The following is an 18,854-nucleotide window of genomic DNA, read 5'->3' on the forward strand; positions in this document are numbered from 1 at the left end:
TTCTTTACTTTCCAATTTCAGATCTTTACTGTCGTTTGTTCCTATAGGGTTGAAGCTGGTCAAGTCTGTACTTTTGGTTCATATTCCGGGAAAAGAGATTTTGTAAGCAAGGGATGGATAGCAGAAACCTTTAACACAGGAATCCATATGGGTGTTTGACTCAAAAATGCAGAAAGAAACCCAGGTTTCAAACTGTGAGACTAACATACATCAAGGGCAGGATTCCTGGAGAAGTTCTTGCATGTATCACTTTTTGATCTCTGTAAGAAATCTATTTATCTAACCTTCTTAAGTCGGCTTTGGCAATACAGACCAGGGACACAATTTTAACTATATCTAATATAGCACCTTGATAATGTCCAAACTATATCAAATAGATTTGATCTCTTGTATAAAGAGTGGGGTCTTTTTTGTTCCTTTAGTCAGTGTAGGCCATGGGAATCAAACTCTCTGCATCACGTGACGTGTCGCCACTTTTTTTGCATTGCTGGAGCTGGGGTGGGCGTGGCCTCCATATGATGCAACTGGCTTGTGGGCCGGCACTTTGACACCCCTGGTGTAGACTAACTAATTAGCCAAGGTTTCACAGCTGGCTTTGTGCCTAAAAAAGGACTAGAGCTCAGTCTCCAGATTTCCAGCCTGAGGCCTTAAGCACTATGCCAAATACCCTTTCCACGCAAAGGCTACCTTCAAGAAAATAAAGGAAATAAACATTTATCCAAAACAATTTAATTAATAAAATCACCCCATTCTTAACTCATTTCAAAAAGCAATGTGATGCATCCACCCAACATAATACATGTAGTCCTTCTTTAACAACTACAATTGGGACCAGCAACTTGGTAGCTAAAGGAAGCAACTACTAAGTGAAAAATCATATGACGTGACTGTATTAATGTATTTACTTTAGCTTTGCTTTGCTTTATAATGTCAAAAAGATATGGCCCCAAACAGCTGGGGAATACAAATAGTGGGGAAGATTTCTGGGATCTGATTCACAAGGAAGTCTGGATAAAAATCTTATAGCCCTTTTCTTCCATTTCCCTGTACTTTGGAATGATCACCCCAAGACTGGAATCATTAAAAAGAAAAGAATTGATTTATATTTATATTCACTGGAGAGGAAGGGATTACAAGAGTGTAAGAAGGCAACAAGGTGAAAATACACAGAAAGGGATGTGTTAGCGCCAGCTGTTTGCCTAACAAGCAGGTGGATGCAGCTGCAAGCTACTTAGAAGACAAAAAAAAAGCTTTTAGTGTGAAACTGACTAGGGCCTTGTCTGTCAGGTAGCAGTTGTAGCTGGTGCCGAGTTCTAATCAACTAATTAGGTCACAGAGCTATTGGCAGGGGTGTCAAACGGCTGGCCCATGGGCTGGTTGCATTATGCGGAGGCTGCGCCCACCCCAGGTCTGGCAATGCAAAAAAAGTCATGATATGTCGCAACACGTCATGTGACGCAGCAAGTCTGACACCCGTACCTTATGGTTAGCACTTTTTAGGGATGTACTGTGCTGTAAAAAAAAACCCAGCTCAAGAAGAGGAAGAAGAAGAGACAAAAATGGGTCACGTGCTAACTGAGCATACTGGTGAACTCGTAATTGATAGTGAGATAGTGCCAAGATAGCAAATGTGGGCATTGGTCATAAAGTTACTTTTTCATCACCATCGTAATTGCATCTAGTCACTGTCCAAAGCACTAACCAGAGCACCAGTATCCATTTAACTAGTAACAAATCCCAGACTAAATTAACTGCATTTTGGATTTTGATGGAGTCTGAATCTAATCCATAAATCCAATAATGGCATATATCATCTTATTACTGTGTACAGGATACAATTCGTCAGTGAATGTTAAGTACCAGGACCACCTGTGAAGTCCAAATTAAATGTGCCTATGTACAGCAATTTACTCAATCATTAAAGCTATCTAAAAGTCAATGGAATTCAAGAGGGATTGGACTTACTTCATTTGTGGCTATGGCTAGGCTGATTCCTCTTTTGATTCCACCCACGAGTTCTGCCACTCCTTCCCCTACAGTGAATTAGTAAGTAAAATGTCCCATTTTTCAGCTATGAGTTGGGCTATCTATAAAAAATGTAAGCTTTTGCTAGGGAAGGTACAATTATTTTAAATTTCAAAATGCATATATTCCTCTTGATTTCACAAAGACTTCCATTCACTGAATATACAAACATTGCCTGAGAGGTTAAGATAACCTGTTCTCAGTAAATTATCATGTTTTCCTTTTATAGTAACAATAACTGATATATTGTTAAACTTTAGTTATGCATGGAATGTCCCAAACCATTTATATTCACTCATATATAATTACATTCAAAGAAAAATATATAGTAAATGTGTAAGAGAGAAAAGAGAAAGGAAAGGAAAAAAATAAACAAGATAGAAAAAAGAAAGAGAAAACAAAAGGACAAAACATGAAAAGAAATATTAAGAAATGGTTTATGATTTGGCAGTTAAGAGATGAAATTCTAATCGAACATCTCTCTTATCAAATTCTAATCAAATCTCTCCAAGATTACATCATAATTCCTTTCTTTCTATAACCTATTTCTAATCATCAAAAATGTGAGTCACAAAATTATTTTCTTTTTTTACACAAAAAGTCCATAAGGGGTTCATATATTTTTCCTTTCAAATAATTGAGCTAAGATGTGCCTCAGCAATTTCCATAGGACCCAGCCAATCAGCGTTTAACTTCAAAAAGTTTGGCTCCAGGGCAAGGCACTAATGTTAACTCATCCCAGGCCTAGGTTACTTTTCCACGGCCCTAAGACAAAAGTCACGTCCAATGTGTGATTATGATGTAGGCCATCAATAAGTTAAATGGATCAAGTCAATGGTTGCCATGGCAGCCATAAACTTTCAATCCACAGGCCCAAAGAAGGAGAAGGAAATCCTCCAGCACCATTAGTCTGGCTAGATCCACTGGCAACTCAGCCACAGAGTCAAGGAGTTCAACCTGGCCACCTCTAGGTATGGAGGAAGGCAAGCAATAAGGCCAAATGACCCCTATAGCTCAATACCACAAAAAGGGTCTCCCATTTGGCTATGTCTGGCCACCAGACACTTTTGGTTAACAGCAGCCACACCTACCTCTGCCCTGGAATTGCAGCTGGTACCACACTTAAAACCCAAGAGGGTACGTTTTTGAAAGAGAAAGATTCCTCCTCTGCATCCAACCAAATTCCATATACAGTAGTGGCCAAAATTGTGGAAACCTTTTCGGAAAAATGTACAGTAGAAATGCCACCTTTGGTTAAGTTTCCACCAATTTTTCTTCTAATTTCTTTATAACTGTAGCCTTGTTCACTTAATAATACTATTTTACATCGCTTTCTGGGCAACCACTCAACTCTGCACCATTACTTTAATTTTATTACATTTTACAAGCTCACTAAATGAAAGGGGGGGGAAACCCAACCAACTTGATAGCGATCACATAACACACTGACAAATGTCCACCTCTCAGCTTCAATACATGACATCAGTAACTGAATCCTACTGTGATCTGATTGGCTCATTGCCAAAACAAGATGACACCTGATTGGCTCTCTAAACACTCATGCTCATTGGCTACAATCAGATGAAGGAAAAGCTACCAGATATCAACCTAAGCAAGTTGTGCTTCCTTTTTCTGGTTATTTGGCTATAACTTTTCACAGAATACAGTACAGATAATTGAACAAACTTTGTTGCATTACATTCTTGATTAAATTATCATTCCATTGCTATATAATTTTATGGTACTACTAAAAAGAAAGTGGTGTTATTAGCCATCAAACCTCAAAAATACACTTTTCCCAAAAGGTTTCCACAATTTTGGCCACTACTGTACACTAAGCTGGCTCCCTTGTCCATGATCAGATCATGGATGAGGTGAGCTTTGTTGGAGGCTGACGTGACATTAAGCAGCAGCAGTTCTGGAGACTAGGTTTTGGGACAGAGCGCAGAGGGATGGAATATACCACATATTAATATCACCACTTCACTGCTGTCCACCACTCCATCCCTTGATGGTCTCTTCCACCCCACTCTAATGGTTCCATCATAATCTTATCAAACCACTCATATCTCACATGAGAGCAAGAAGCCAGCACAGCCTCAACATATCCCCAATTCCAAAACAGTCTCAACCGGCAAATCTCCCAGACGTTCTTTTTCATTCTGTCTTTAAATTTTATTGCTCCAGTTCCCACCATGGAAGATAGCATGTATTTTTTTCCTTTCTATTATGCTAAAAATCAAGATACTCATTTTTCATGCTCTTTATTTTATAAGCATATAAGATACTCATTTTTTACTGGTAATTACTAGAAATAAGTAGTTGTAATCTTTCACTTGTCTTGAATTTTGTCTTGAATCACATACCATTTTCAGCATTACATACCATGTCCAGCAGTGACAACATATGGTGATTAAAAGAGCCAAGAATAATTCATTTTAACAGCTAACCTGATATTATTTTCTTCTTACCAAAATTGTGTTCTCTATATGACTAACTTTTGAATCTAGTTATGCCCAAACTAGTACTTCTACTATGCAAGTGAAGAATAAGAATAATTCCATGTGACTATGAAGAACTATTTGATTTTCTTAGAGATCTTGTTTAATGACCACAGTTGGGACCAGCAACATTACTAAGCAAAGCAGTTTCTAAGTGGGAAATCATATGACTGCAACTGTGCTTTCCAGCTCAAAACTGGTAAGACTTATCCGTTTCATACCTTTGGCTTTTGTTTGCTTCCTAACTAATCCCATGCATTTTGAAATGCATGCGCCAGTGCTGGGATAATTAACAAGGAAATTACTGTTTGTATTTACATTCACTGTGAAGAGGGAGGGGGAGAAGAAACAGGTCAGACATTGGAGAAATTGCTTATTCCCTCTCACATCCTTGCAGAATGGAGAGAGAGATTGGACTGCTGGCATGATGCACATTGCTTTTTATGTGTATTCACCACTGTGTGCTTGCTTACTCTCTTGTAATCCCTTCCTTTCCAATCCCTCTGTTCTGCAAGAAGGGAAAACAGGAGAAAAAAACTAGTCGGGCACAGGATAATGCATACTGATGAATGCAATGGAGATAACATGACTGAGGACAGCAACACTAACTTTGAATGGCCACTATATGAGGCAATTGTTAAGTGAGAATTACTTGTAAAAGCCAGGTAAATATTAAATGAAAGGAGCACACCATTAAACGAAACAAATCATTCATATATTGAATATGGGAGGGCCTACAATTATGAACACAATAAAAAGGGTTAAGATAAGTTAGGTAACTAATCTTTCAGTGTAAGTCTGCCCAGACAAGATTATGAAAATTCTATCTTAAGTTATGGAACAGAAAACCATGCAGAACTGTAGCTTTAGACAAAAGGAGGAGAAAACTGAAATCAAAATATGCTTACATAGCATGTAGTGCATGTAATCCAGTAGAAGCACATTCTTCTGTCACAAGAAGCTTTACTGGGAAAGTCTGTATCCATGGATGTAGACTTTGTGAATGAAGGAGGAATCAGCATATTCACCCTGTAGCCACTGAAAATCCCAGGGAAGAGAAGAAAAAAGCAGCTCAGCAAATATTTGTTAATACGCTGTTATTACTATCATCACTACCACCCCACTGTTCAACAATGCTTGGATTTCTCCAAGCATGTGAAATGGGGGTCATAATTTATCCACTTTTTCTATATCCTTATTTAGCCAAAGGACTATAGGATAAAGGAAAGAGAGTTAAGATGATGTAGTGTTATCATGTTGAGAAAAATACCAAAAGAAAAAAAATAGCACCGAAGCAATTTCACCTCTTCCACAGGAAATCAAGCAGGTGGTGGTCGTAGCTAGGAGAGCCTTTGCACACTTCGATTCGTGCACCAGCTGCAGCCTTTCTTGGATCAGGACTCTTTGTGCTCAGTCACTCAAGCCCTAGTCATCTCTCATCTGGATTATTGCAATGAGCAATACATAGGGCTACCCTTGAAATGCATTTGAAAGCCTCAACTAATACAATCTGCAGCAGCATAATTAGCTTTGGTGCCCATAGAATGGCCCATGCTACAGCACTACCGTACCTCGTGAGCTGCATTGGCTGATGGTTTGCTTATGGGTGCAATTCAAAGTGTTGGTTATGACCTTTAAAGCCTTCCATAGCAGGGTCCAGATTATTTGATGAACCAACTCATCCAACTACAACAAGGCTGCCCTACTCATGCTAGCAGAGGAGGCTGGCTATGGACCCTGTTATTTAAGGAACACTGGCTGAGGGGATCCAGAAGAGACTTCTCTGCTGTAGCATCAGGCCTCTGGAACATCCTGCCGCCCGGGGTCAGGATGTTCCAGAGAACCAATGCTACAGAAGAGAAGGCAGGAGAATGACAGGATCCATAGCAGGCCTCTTCTGCCAGCATGAGTAAGATAGGCTTATCTTAGCCAGATGAGATGGCTTCATTTTTCCAATGCTGTGCAAATGTAATTCTCGCTGCTGTTAATACATGTAATATTAAATATACAAATTTTTTATCAGAGTTTTCTGAGGTTATGCCTAAAAGAAATAGTTCTGCTTAAAATCTACATGTTTTCTTAACATTTTCTCTAACCACATCAGTATTTTCAACCAGAATTTTTTTGCTTTGGGGCATGTCCACCAAAGGTGGTAGTACATGCCTGGCGTATGTGTTCTATAAACAAACAAACAAACAGGTAGGAGGAACCAAAGCTCCTCACTTCTAGCAATATATGTAAGGACATGAGCTAAAATACTACTCATATCATATAAGTTAGACAAATCCCCCTACAGTTGCATATTTTTTTTAAAAAAGCAAAAGCTAAAATAAAATTATCAAATTTTAATCAATGTTTCTTGATAAATAGGATGGAAAGAATTTGAAATTTAAAAGATGCAAAACAAAGAAGACAGAAGTTTAGGCAAACAGTGTGACAGTACAATTGACAGAATTAGTTTATGGTCTTTAATGTATATCAATTCTCACCAATTTTCTGATGCAATTTTCTGACATAAGCATGAATCATCATTTGCATGAATGCAAACTGGTATCTATTACCAATTCTTTAGACTAATTTCCAATTGTTTTAGTGAATTTAACTGAATTAATAATTGTCAGTGTAGAATATGCTATTTCTATATAGATTGTCTCAAATTCAATTCCTGGAAACTCCATTTAAATGAATTTAGCTAGCAAGTTGGAAAAGACACTCCAGAAAATGGCTGTCTATAGGAATTAACAAAATGAACCAATGGTTTGGGTAAAATAAAATATTTCAATAGAAGGGAATATATGCAGCTCAGGACTGAATTACAAAGTTCTTAAGGCTTTTGGAGTTTGACTGTTAGCTTACAAATGTTTCATTACCCTGCTAGGTCATACCATCAATGCAAGCAAGTGCGGAGGTTTTCTGCTTATTTGTGTATAGTAACTTGATTTGCAAGTTTTGATGGAACCTTGACTGGAATATTGATTTCTGCCTGAATGTTTGGTATTGATCCTTGCTTATTAATATTTTCACTACAGGAGAAGAGCAAGTCCTCCTGAAAAATCTGCAAAATTCTTCTTAGATGAATACTCTATTAAAACATTAGAAACTTGTATAGGATTGGCTATAATTTCATAATGAGCAAGAGAATAATGCATTTTTTAAAAAAAAACACCCTCTAGAACTGTATACGTGTATGCATACAGTACATTTTTAGAAATAAAGAGATGAGGAAAAATGTATGCCTTCTGGTGGGAATTTTGTTTTTTTATACTTAATTCTATTTAAAGCATAAATAGTATATGATTTATTTTAATAGGTAATCAAACAATGGGGAAAATGCAATCTAACTAAATCTATAGTAAATAAGCATCGGAAATATAACAAAAACCAGTATTCTTGCTTTTCTGGGTTGCTTAACTTATTTTTAACCACTGAACCCAAATCATAACAAACAAACAACAAACAAACAAAAAAGAAAACAGTTCTACTAACTCAATTCTCATGAGATAGATGGCTATATAAATTTGATTTATTCATTTATTTAATAAATTTTGATGGAATTTGATTTATTCATTTATCAATCAATTTATATGTGCCCATTCCACATATATTACAATGGAAGCCTTACAATGGATAAAGAATTATTAAAATTATACACTTACAGGTAGTCCTCAACCTATGACTACAATTGAGCCCAACATTTATGTTGCTAAGTGAGAAATTTGTTAAGTGAGTTTTGCCCTATTTTATGACTTTTCTTGCCACAGTTGTGAAGTGAATCACTGCAGCTGTTGAATTAGTCACACAGTTGTTAAGTGAATCTGGCTCACCCATTGACTTTGCTTATCAGAAGGTCGCAAAAGGGGACTGTGTGACCCTGGGACACTCCAACCGTCATAAATATAAGTGAGTTGCCAAGCATCCGAATCTAAATCACATGACTATGAGGATGCTGCAATGGTCATAAGTGTGAAAAATGGTCATAAGTCACTTTTTTCAGGGCAGTTGTACCTTTGAACGGTCACTAAGTGAATTGTTGTAAGTCGAGGACTACCTGTACTATGTTAATGGAAATACATAGCATATATAGATATTTTATATAATCTTTATTTCTCTCTGAAGAACATTTCTGTCAAGCTGAGTAATATTATTACTCAACTTGTATCTTCAAATAATAAAATAATATTGTATAGTTTAAAGCTAGCATATTTATAGTAGCAAATAAATACTTCATTAGATGTATTTGAAGTATGTAAAAAAGTCCCTGCTGCCTGCTATGATTTCTGCCTGTTGCCAAACAGATCTAAAACAAGCTACTGATTTTGTTTCTCAGCTTAATGGGACCTGCAAATAGCTGACATAAATGAAGCCGATATAGTACACTGAAACCATAGTTGCCTTAAAGATGTTTGTAAATAGCCTTTATTTCACAGGGTTCACACTACACACTAAGCCATAAATAGACAATATTTTGGCTTAGCCCTGCCTGTATAATGAATTTGTTCAAGATAATGAACAAAGAACAATGCAATCTCTTCACAAAGAGTTGATTAATGATCATTTTATCTAAACCAGACGTTTTCATGCATTTTCAGGCTATGGAACCTGTTTAAAAAAATGCCCAGAACAGAGGCAAAAATCTATGACAAAAAATTGATTGCATCCAAATATTATTTGCATACTGTTTGTTTCTAAGCCCATTTTACCATAAAAGAGATCACATATAACTAAATAATTTAATAAATACTTTATTTGTTGAGTTAACTACCACAGAAGGATTAGGGAATGCCAGCATGTTACTGACATTTGCGGTTCCAATGATATATTATACTGAAGAATTTGCTATTTTCATACAGAGTGTCACATTATTTTAAGCATTATAGCTGAAAACTGAGTCCATTTGAGCTTTAGACGAACAAGTGTTATTATATGCCTACTGCTATAATAATGCCCACTGGGTTGTCTTTCACAAATGGACATAGTTAAGAAACTATAGAAAGTTCTGCCTATATATTCTTTAGCATGTTATGCACACTTTTCTGGCTGGCTCATATGGTATGCTAAACAAAGTATGGATGGACCCACATTCACTCATGGAATGAGCTAGATACAGCCAGACCAGTTTGTGGAAGCATGGCTCTTACCAGATATCTGAAGTGGTGAGTTATACAGACGGCATTGGTCGCTCTGGTGAATGATCTCTGGAGGGCTCGGGACAGGGGATATTCCTCTGTCCTAGTCCTATTAGACCTCTCAGCGGCTTTCGATACCATCGACCATGGTATCTTGCTGCGGCGTCTCAGGGGATTGGGAGTGGGAGGCACAGTTCTTCAGTGGTTCTCCTCCTATCTCCTGGGACGCTCGCAGTCGGTGTTGGCAGGGGGGCAGAGGTCGACCTCGAGGCCTCTCGCTTGTGGAGTCCCTCAGGGGTCGGTCCTCTCGCCTCTCCTGTTCAACATCTACATGAAACCGCTGGGTGAGATCATTCGTGGTTTTGGAGTTGGGTATCATCAGTATGCTGATGATACCCAGCTTTTCATTTCGACCCCAAACCACCCCAGTGATGCCCTCGACGTGATGTCCCGCTGCCTGGAGGCGGTTCGGGTCTGGATGGGGAGGAACAGGCTTCGACTCAACCCTGACAAGACCGAGTGGCTGTGCGTACCGGCATCTCGGGATATTCAGGATATCCCATCTCTCTCTATGGGGGGTGAGATTACCCCCCGTAGATAGGGCTCGCAACTTGGGAGTCCTCCCAGATTCACAGCTTTCTCTAGAAGACCATATAGTAGCTGTGACTAGGGGGGCCTTCGCCCAGGTTCGCCTGGTGCGCCAGTTGCGGCCCTATCTAGACCGGGATGCCTTACGTACAGTCACTCACGCCCTTGTGACCTCTCGTCTGGACTACTGCAACGCTCTCTACATGGGGCTACCCTTGAAGACCACTCGGAGGCTCCAGCTGGTACAGAATGCAGCCGCGAGAGTTGTGTTGGGAGTTTCCCGACACTCCCATGTTACACCTCTGCTCCGCGAGCTGCATTGGCTTCCAGTTGTCTTCCGGGTGAGATTCAAGGTGTTGGTAATGACCTACAAAGCCCTACATGGCATGGGTCCGGAATACCTTGGGGAGCACCTGCGGCCGGCGTCAACTTCCCTCCGCCCAGTACGCTCCCACAGAGAGGGCCTCCTCAGGGTGCCACCGGTCAAAGAATGTCGACTGGTGGCCCCCAGGGGGAGGGCATTCTCTGTGAGCGCACCGGATTTATGGAACCATCTTCCGGTCGAGCTCCGGATGGCGCCTGACCTCCGCTCCTTCCGGCGCGATCTCAAAACCTACCTTTTCGAACAAGCTGGCCTGGCCTGATGGGATGGGGTTGGGTTTTACTAATCTGTTTTAACCTACTTTTTAATGTGTTTTAACTTATTCGTGGGCATTTTGTTTAATCGTTTTTAATTTTTGTATCTTGTTTTTTAATATGTATTGCCCTGTTCACCACCCTGAGTCCTTCGGGAGAAGGGCGGTATACAAATAAAATTAATAATAATAATAATAATAATAATAATAATAATAATAATAATAATAATAATAATAATAATAATAATACAGTAGGCCACAAATCTAGGTAACTGATGCAACCAGGATGGGCAATCACTTTTCTCTAATATAGCATGACAACTGGGGATGTAAACAAAGTGACTAGATATACATGAGCAGTTCTTTCTCACATGGTTATTTTGCTATTTTCTTCAGGGTGGGTGGGTTAGAACGGATTTATAAGTTAATGATGCAACTTACTGTATAAATCTATACAGTTCAACATTCCATCCAACTATGAAATTTGTTGAGTGACATGGCATCAGTTATTACCTTTCAGCAGAAGTTAGCTGATAGTTTTTGCTGTGGCCATAAAATGAGTGGAATTTCTCCATTAGATGTGCTATTTTTTGCCAGGAGAGAAAAAAATGGAATATACATATTATAAATACAAAAAAAAATTATAAACAATCCAAAAAAAGGAGGATGGGAAAGGGAAGTATGTGGCAATTGTGGAAAACAAAAAATGGGGTAGAGTGTATTACAAAGGGAAGGATGCAGACAGAATGATTGAATGAATTATTACTCCAGGTACTATACAGCCATAAATACATTCCTAAAAAGATGATAAAGAGATAGATTTTTTTTCAGTACACAGAACATCAGTCAGTCTGTCCTTCCTTCCTTCCTTCCTTCCTTCCTTCCTTCCTTCCTTCCTTCCTTCCTTCCTTCCTTCCATCCATCCTTTATATGAATGAGTCTAAGATATAAAAAGAAACAGAGGGATTATGACTACATTTAGTTTGGCAAGGAATATTTGCCATTGTTACATGTATCTAGAAAAATCTAGTCTCAGATGGAACATATTCTATGGTCAATAGTAGGGTACCCTTTGAGTGATAGCTGTTTCAGGATGGAAGCAAAAATACTATGGCAGTCATATTATGCGGGCTTTCCTTAGGGATTATTTAATCAGCAGGAGATACAATGTAGTGTGACAAAGAGCTTTGGTCTAATTTAACACAGCACTTTTTAATGGGTACCATCCCACACCTAGGATTGAATAAAGTAGTTTAAAGCTGTATATACTTCATTAAAAGGAGTAATTTAAGAAATATATCCATAGCTATAAGAAGCTGTTTTTCTCAGGAATCTTTCCATTTTGTGGTACACACTTCAAATACAGTATATGATTATAAACATACAGTATTTATATCTTAGCATCAGGAAGCCACTGGATTTAATTTCTGCCCAAAGAACTGTCTATTCTCTGCTTACTGTGTTACTTTACAAGCAAAAAAACAAGAAATATTGAATTCCCCAATCTATGTTACATTGATTACAGCTACTCATATCACTACTCTCTATATTCAGAAGAACACCAGATGGCATACTTTTACCATAAGCAATTGAAGCGGAAATTTGCAATTAAGATATGTATAAAACATCATCAGTCTTCAGGCTGCTATTTTAAAGCCCATGAATAGGATTCTTTCTGCCTCACAACATGCATTTTCACAATCTGGAGATTGTTCTGCCTTGAAGGATATGATTTCATCTTTCAAAAATGTTTTTTGCTTATTGGGGAGGGGCATTTTAGCCCAGCCTTACTCAGAAAAAACAACCCTTCTCTTTCTGAACTTTGGACATAATTTCTAAAGGCAGATAGTGAAGGGATGTTTTAAATCATTCACTTGCTCTGCCTGCCACCACCATTGTTGTATCTTCAGAAGGGACTACACTAAAGTATCTGAAACTGCATTACAAACTACCAACAGGAAACATGCAGACCGACTTATAGATTTCTGCTGAAGCTTCTCCAAGTGGAAGTTTTCTAAATTTTGCAGAAAGATAGCAAAAAATGAGTGATTAAACCCCACTTCTATCATATGCTAACAATTGTAACTTCCTGAGCCTTAATGAAAGTGACAAAGTGCTAGCAGCAGCAGAAGCAAAGTTAGCTACTGCAGTTAGCATTTGTTGTTGTTAGCTGCGAAGTCGTGTCCGACCCATCGCGACCCTATGGACAACATTCCTCCAGGCCTTTCTGTCCTCTACCATCTTCTGAAGTTCATTTAAGCTCACGCCTACTGCTTCAGTGACTCCATCCAGCCACCTCATTCTCTGTCGTCCCCTTCTTCTATTGCCCTCGATCTTTCCCAGCATTAGGCTTTTCTCCAGTGAGTCCTTCCTTCTCATTAGGTGGCCAAAGTATTTGAGTTTTAGCTTCAGGATCTGGCCTTCTAAAGAGCAGTCAGGATTGATCTCCTCTAGGACTGACCGGTTTGATCGCCTTGCAGTCCAAGGGACTCGCAGGAGTCTTCTCCAGCACCATAGTTCAAAGGCCTCAATTCTTTGGCGCTCAGCCTTTCTTATGGTCCAACTTTCACTGCCATACATTGCAACTGGGAAGACCATAGCCTTGACTATATGCACTTTTGTTGACAGGGTGATGTCTCTGCTTTTTAGTGTGCTGTCTAGATTTGTCATGGCTTTCCTCCCCAGGAGCAAGCGTCTTTTAATTTCTTGGCTACAGTCCCCATCTGCAGTGATCTTGGAGCCCAGGAAAATAAAATCTGTCACTACCTCCATTTCTTCCCCATCTATTTGCCAGGAATTGAGAGGGCCAGATGCCATGATCTTGGTTTTCTTAATGTTAAGTTTCAACCCAAGTTTTGCACTCTCCTTCTTCACCCGCAACAAGAGGCTCTTTAGTTCTTCTTCACTTTCTGCCATTAGAGTGGTATCATCTGCGTATCTTAGGTTGTTGATATTTCTTCCGGCAATCTTAATTCCAACTTTTGATTCATCTAGCCCTGCCTTTCTCATGATGTGCTCTGCATATAAGTTAAATAGGCAGGGCGACAGTATACAGCCTTGCCGGACTCCTTTCCCAATTTTGAACCAATCAGTGGTTCCGTGTCCAGTTCTCACTGTTGCTTCTTGACCCGCATATAGGTTTCTCAAGAGACAAATAAGATGGTCTGGTACTCCCATCTCTTTAAGAACTTGCCACAGTTTGTTATGATCCACACAATCAAAGGCTTTAGCATAGTCAATGAAGCAGAAGTAGATGTTTTTCTGGAACTCCCTAGCTTTCTCCATGATCCAGCGTATGTTGGCAATTTGATCTCTAGTTCCTCTGCCTCTTCGAAATCCTGCCTGTACTTCTGGTAGTTCTCGATCCACATACTGCTGAAGTCTAGCTTGTAGGATTTTAAGCATGACTTTACTAGCATGAGAAATGAGTGCAATGGTGCGATAGTTTGAACATTCTTTGGCACTGCCTTTCTTTGGAATTGGAATGTAAACTGATCTTTTCCAATCCTGTGGCCACTGTTGAGTTTTCCAAATTTGCTGGCAAATTGAGTGTAGCACTTTTACTGCACTGTCTTTTAAGATTTTGAATAGCTCAGCTGGAATACTGTCACCTCCACTAGCTTTGTTGTTGCTCAGCTTTTCTAAGGCCCACTTCACTTCACATTCTAGGATGTCTGGCTCGAGGTCAGTGACCACCTCATTGTGATTATCAGGGACATTAAGCTCATTCTTGTATAGTTCTTCTGTGTAATTTTGCCACCTCTTCTTAATCTCTTCTGCCTCTGTTAGGTCCCTGCCATTTTGGTCCTTTATCATGCCCATTTTTGCATTAAACGTTCCCTTCATCTCTCCAATTTTCTTGAAAAGATCTCTGGTCCTCCCTATTCTATTGTTTTCTTCTATTTCTTTGCACTGTTCATTTAAGAAGGCATTCTTATCTCTTCTAGCTATTCTCTGGAATTCTGCACTCAATTGGGCATATCTATGTTTTTCTCCCTTGCCTTTCGCTTCCCTCCTTTCCTTAGCTATTTGCAAAGCTTCCTCAGACAGCCATTTTGCTTTCTTGCATTTCTTTTTCTTTGGGATGGTTTTGGTTGCTACCTGTTGTACAATGTCGCGAACCTCTGTCCATAGTTCTTCAGGCACTCTGTCTATCAGATCTAATTCCTTAAATCTATTTGTCACCTCTACTGTATATTCAACAGGGATATGATTTAATTCATACCTGAGTGGCCTAGTGCTTTTCCCTACTTTCTTCAGTTTAAGCTTAAACTTTGCAAGGAGAAGCTCATGGTCTGAGCCACAGTCAGCTCCTGGTCTTGTTTTTACTGACTGTATAGAGCTTCTCCATCTTTGGCTGCAGAGCATATAGTCAATCTGATTTCTGTGATGACCGTCTGGTGATGTCCATGTGTAGAGCCGTCTCTTGGGTTGTTGGAAAAGAGTGTTTGCTATGACCATCATATTCTCTTGACAAAATTCTATCAGCCTGTGCCCTGCTTCATTTTGTACTCCAAGGCCAAACTTGCCTGTTATTCCAGTTATCTTTTGGCTTCCTACTTTAGCATTCCAATCCCCCATGATGATAAGGACATCATTTTTTGGTGTTAGTTCTATAAGGTGCTGTAGGGCTTCATAGAACCGGTCAATTTCATCCTCTTCAGCACTGGTGGTTGGGGCATAGACTTGGACTACTGTGATATTGAATGGTTTGCCTTGGATTCGAACTGAGATCATTCTGTCATTTTGAGGATTGTATCCCAGTATTGCTTTTCCTACTCTTTTATTGACTATGAAGGCTACTCCATTTCTTCTGAGGGATTCTTGCCCGCAGTAGTATACCTGATGGTCATCTGAATTAAATTCACCCATTCCTGTCCATTTTAGTTCGCTGATACCTAAGATGTCGATGTTCAGTCTTGTCATCTCTTGTTTGACCACGTCCAGCTTTCCTTGATTCATGGATCTTACATTCCAGGTTCCTATGGAGAAAAAATCTTTACAGCATCGGACTTTCCTTTCACCACCAGACACATCCACAGCTGAGCGTCCTTTCGGCTTTGGCCCAGTCGCTTCATTCTTTCTGGCGCTATTAGTACTAGCCCTCTGCTCTTCCCCAGTAGCATATTGGACGCCTTCTGACCTGAGGGGCTCATCTTCCAGCGTCATATCGTTTTGCCTTTTGGTACTGTCCATAGGGTTTTCATGGCAAAGATACTGGAGTGGGTTGCCATTTCCTTCTCCAGTGGATCACGTTTTGTCAGTTAGCATTTACATAGTGCAAACTCTGAGCTGCAGCAACAAAATCTCCATAGCCTTCTCATCTGCTAAACCCTTTCATTGTAGTTGTTCAGAGGCAAAAACCGGTGAGGTCTTTACAATTCTATGGTGCTGGAGAAGACTCCTGCAAGTCCCTTGGACTGCAAGGCGATCAAACCGGTCAGTCCTAGAGGAGATCAACCCTGACTGCTCTTTAGAAGGCCAGATCCTGAAGCTAAAACTCAAATACTTTGGCCACCTAATGAGAAGGAAGGACTCACTGGAGAAGAGCCTAATGCTGGGAAAGATTGAGGGCAATAGAAGAAGGGGACGACAGAGAATGAGGTGGCTGGATGGAGTCACTGAAGCAGTAGGCGTGAGACTAAATGGACTCCAGAAGATGGTTGAGGACAGGAAGGCCTGGAGGAATGTTGTCCGTGGGGTCGCGATGGGTCGGACACGACTTCGGAACTAACAACAAAAATGAAAGGGAAACTAAAACTGAAAGGCAGCTTATCTCTTGGGACAATAATTTCTGATTCTGGGGATTTTCTCTTATTGTTTGTTTCAAATGGAGGTATGCAAACTGTTTCAAGTCAAAACACTATAATATGCTCAAAAGAGCAGTTCAAAAATTCACAGTTCAAAACAAAGCATTTGTGTTTTGAGATTTTTTTTCTCTGTTCAGAACAAAATCCACTGTTTTTAGACCAACACTATTTCTGGCATGTTTTGAGCATCATGATTGACTTTATGTTTTTTTACACTGCACATGACTTTTTTTGAAGTCCAATATTAGCCTAGGTTCAACGGATTTCTATGGTTATATGCATATTTATTAGTTTAAAATAGAAGGGACGTTCCAACATTCTATTCTCCAATCAATGTAGTACAGAACATCTTTGCTAGAAAAAAAGCTTTCTGTATACCGGTATATTTTTCCAACAATCTAACAGCTGTATGCATGTATCTATGAAGGAAGGAAGGAAGGAAGGAAGGAAGGAAGGAAGGAAGGAAGGAAAATAAAGAAAATATAGAACCTTTGGTTTTTATTTCTGGAGATTCCTGTTTCTACAAATTAGGTAAGGTAGAGTTTTTCAAACTGCATTTTACAAAATTCTTGACAGGATTCCATAAGAAGCTAAGGGGGGGGGAATCACTTGAATTCAGTCTTGTTATCCACAGCAGTTTTTCTAAAGTGCAGGTGAAAGAATGAAGCATGTCTCCTGTGAAAAAATGCCATAGCAATCATTCTGCAGATCAGGGGTTCCAGAAAACCAGTTCCTATGTGTTTGGAAAAAGTCTGAACATCCTGAATATAATGCATATATGAAAACTAAAATCCAAGGCAGAGGTTTGTTTTCTGTTATGAGTTAAGAACACTGAATGTTAAAAGAAATCTCACGCAAAGGCTGAAATATCTTGCTCTCTGGATTATAATTCCAAAATGGGGCATAATTTCAGAAACTGCTTAGTATAGAATGCTAAATGTTGCCTCTCCTAAGGAGGTCTCTCAGAAAGACCCCAACCTTTCTGGCACCAGGGACTGATTTCATGGAAGACAAGTTTTCCATGGACCAAGGGGGGGGGAAGTAATGGTTTCATTTTGACTTGCTCGCCTAGTGCTCACCTCTACATGTGTGTGGATCCATTCCTAACAGGCTATGGACCAGTATCAGTCAATGGCCTGGGGATTGGGGACCCCTGCTCTAGCAGGACAAAGAAGAATGGACTTCTTTGTGGCGGTTTCTTCCCTGAGGAATGTCACCCTTGTGGAGATAAGATTGGTCCCCACTTATCACTCTTTCGCAAGGACCTGAAGACCTGGTTTTGCCAACTGTTTGGGGAACCCAGAGTGGGATGGCACTCATCAAGTACCTTATCTGAGTGACTGTTGTCACCAGGGAGTGAAGGATTTATTGTTTTTTATTGTTTTTATATTGGGTTTTTATGTTTGTAACTGGCCTGGAGTCACTGAGAATGAGTTAGGCAGCCATATATATATATATATATGGCTACATATATATACATATACATATACATACAGGTATGTAGGTCTTGGCGTATTCGGGTCTTTTCCCATGTAAGATTGAGGGTGTCTTGGCAACGTTTCGACGAGGTCCCACTCGTCATCTTCAGGCTTGTGTCTTTAGCTTTGTGCTTGTGCGAGCAAAGCCGAAGACACCAGCCTGAAGATGACGAGTGGGACCTCGTCGAAATGTCACCAAGACACCCTCAATCTTACACGGGAAAAGACCCGAATACGCCAAGACATATATATATAACCTTCAGGTTAGGCTGACACAGGAAATAAAGATTTGTCCCATGTTTGGGGCCTAGCAAGGTAATCTAAAATAGTTAACAAGCATTTGACATATATATATATATATATATATATATATATATATATATATATATATATATATATATATATATATATATATATATATATATATATATATATATATATATATATATATATATATATATATATATATATATATATATATATATATATACACACACACACACATATATATATATATATATATATATATATATATATATATATATATATATATATATATATACACACACACACACACACACACACACACACACACACACACACACTATATTCCATGCACACATGCACATACCCACAAACATACTTTATACATACATACTACTTGGAATATTGTGTACAGGTCTCACCATCC

General features: G+C 39.3%; 1 protein-coding gene across 9 annotated transcripts in view; it reads right to left on the minus strand.

Moving 5' to 3' along the window:
- The window catches only part of DAGLA (diacylglycerol lipase alpha), a 131,809-nt gene that overhangs the window by 47,639 nt on the left and 65,316 nt on the right, over nt 1-18,854 (minus strand). For 7 of the 9 annotated variants that reach the window (XM_081314571.1, XM_081314569.1, XM_081314574.1 and 4 more), the window contains exon 2: nt 5,435-5,564. In XM_081314571.1, the coding sequence (XP_081170697.1) occupies nt 5,435-5,450 (16 nt within the window). In that variant the 5' untranslated portion in view covers nt 5,451-5,564. Of the gene's footprint in view, nt 1-1,965; nt 2,034-5,434; nt 5,565-11,388; nt 11,580-18,854 lie in introns of those variants that run through there. The other 2 variants (XM_081314577.1, XM_081314572.1) reach the window with 2 other exon arrangements.

This window comes from Vipera berus, assembly GCF_964194415.1.
Source record: "Vipera berus genome assembly, chromosome: 1".
Lineage (NCBI taxonomy): Eukaryota > Metazoa > Chordata > Lepidosauria > Squamata > Viperidae > Vipera > Vipera berus.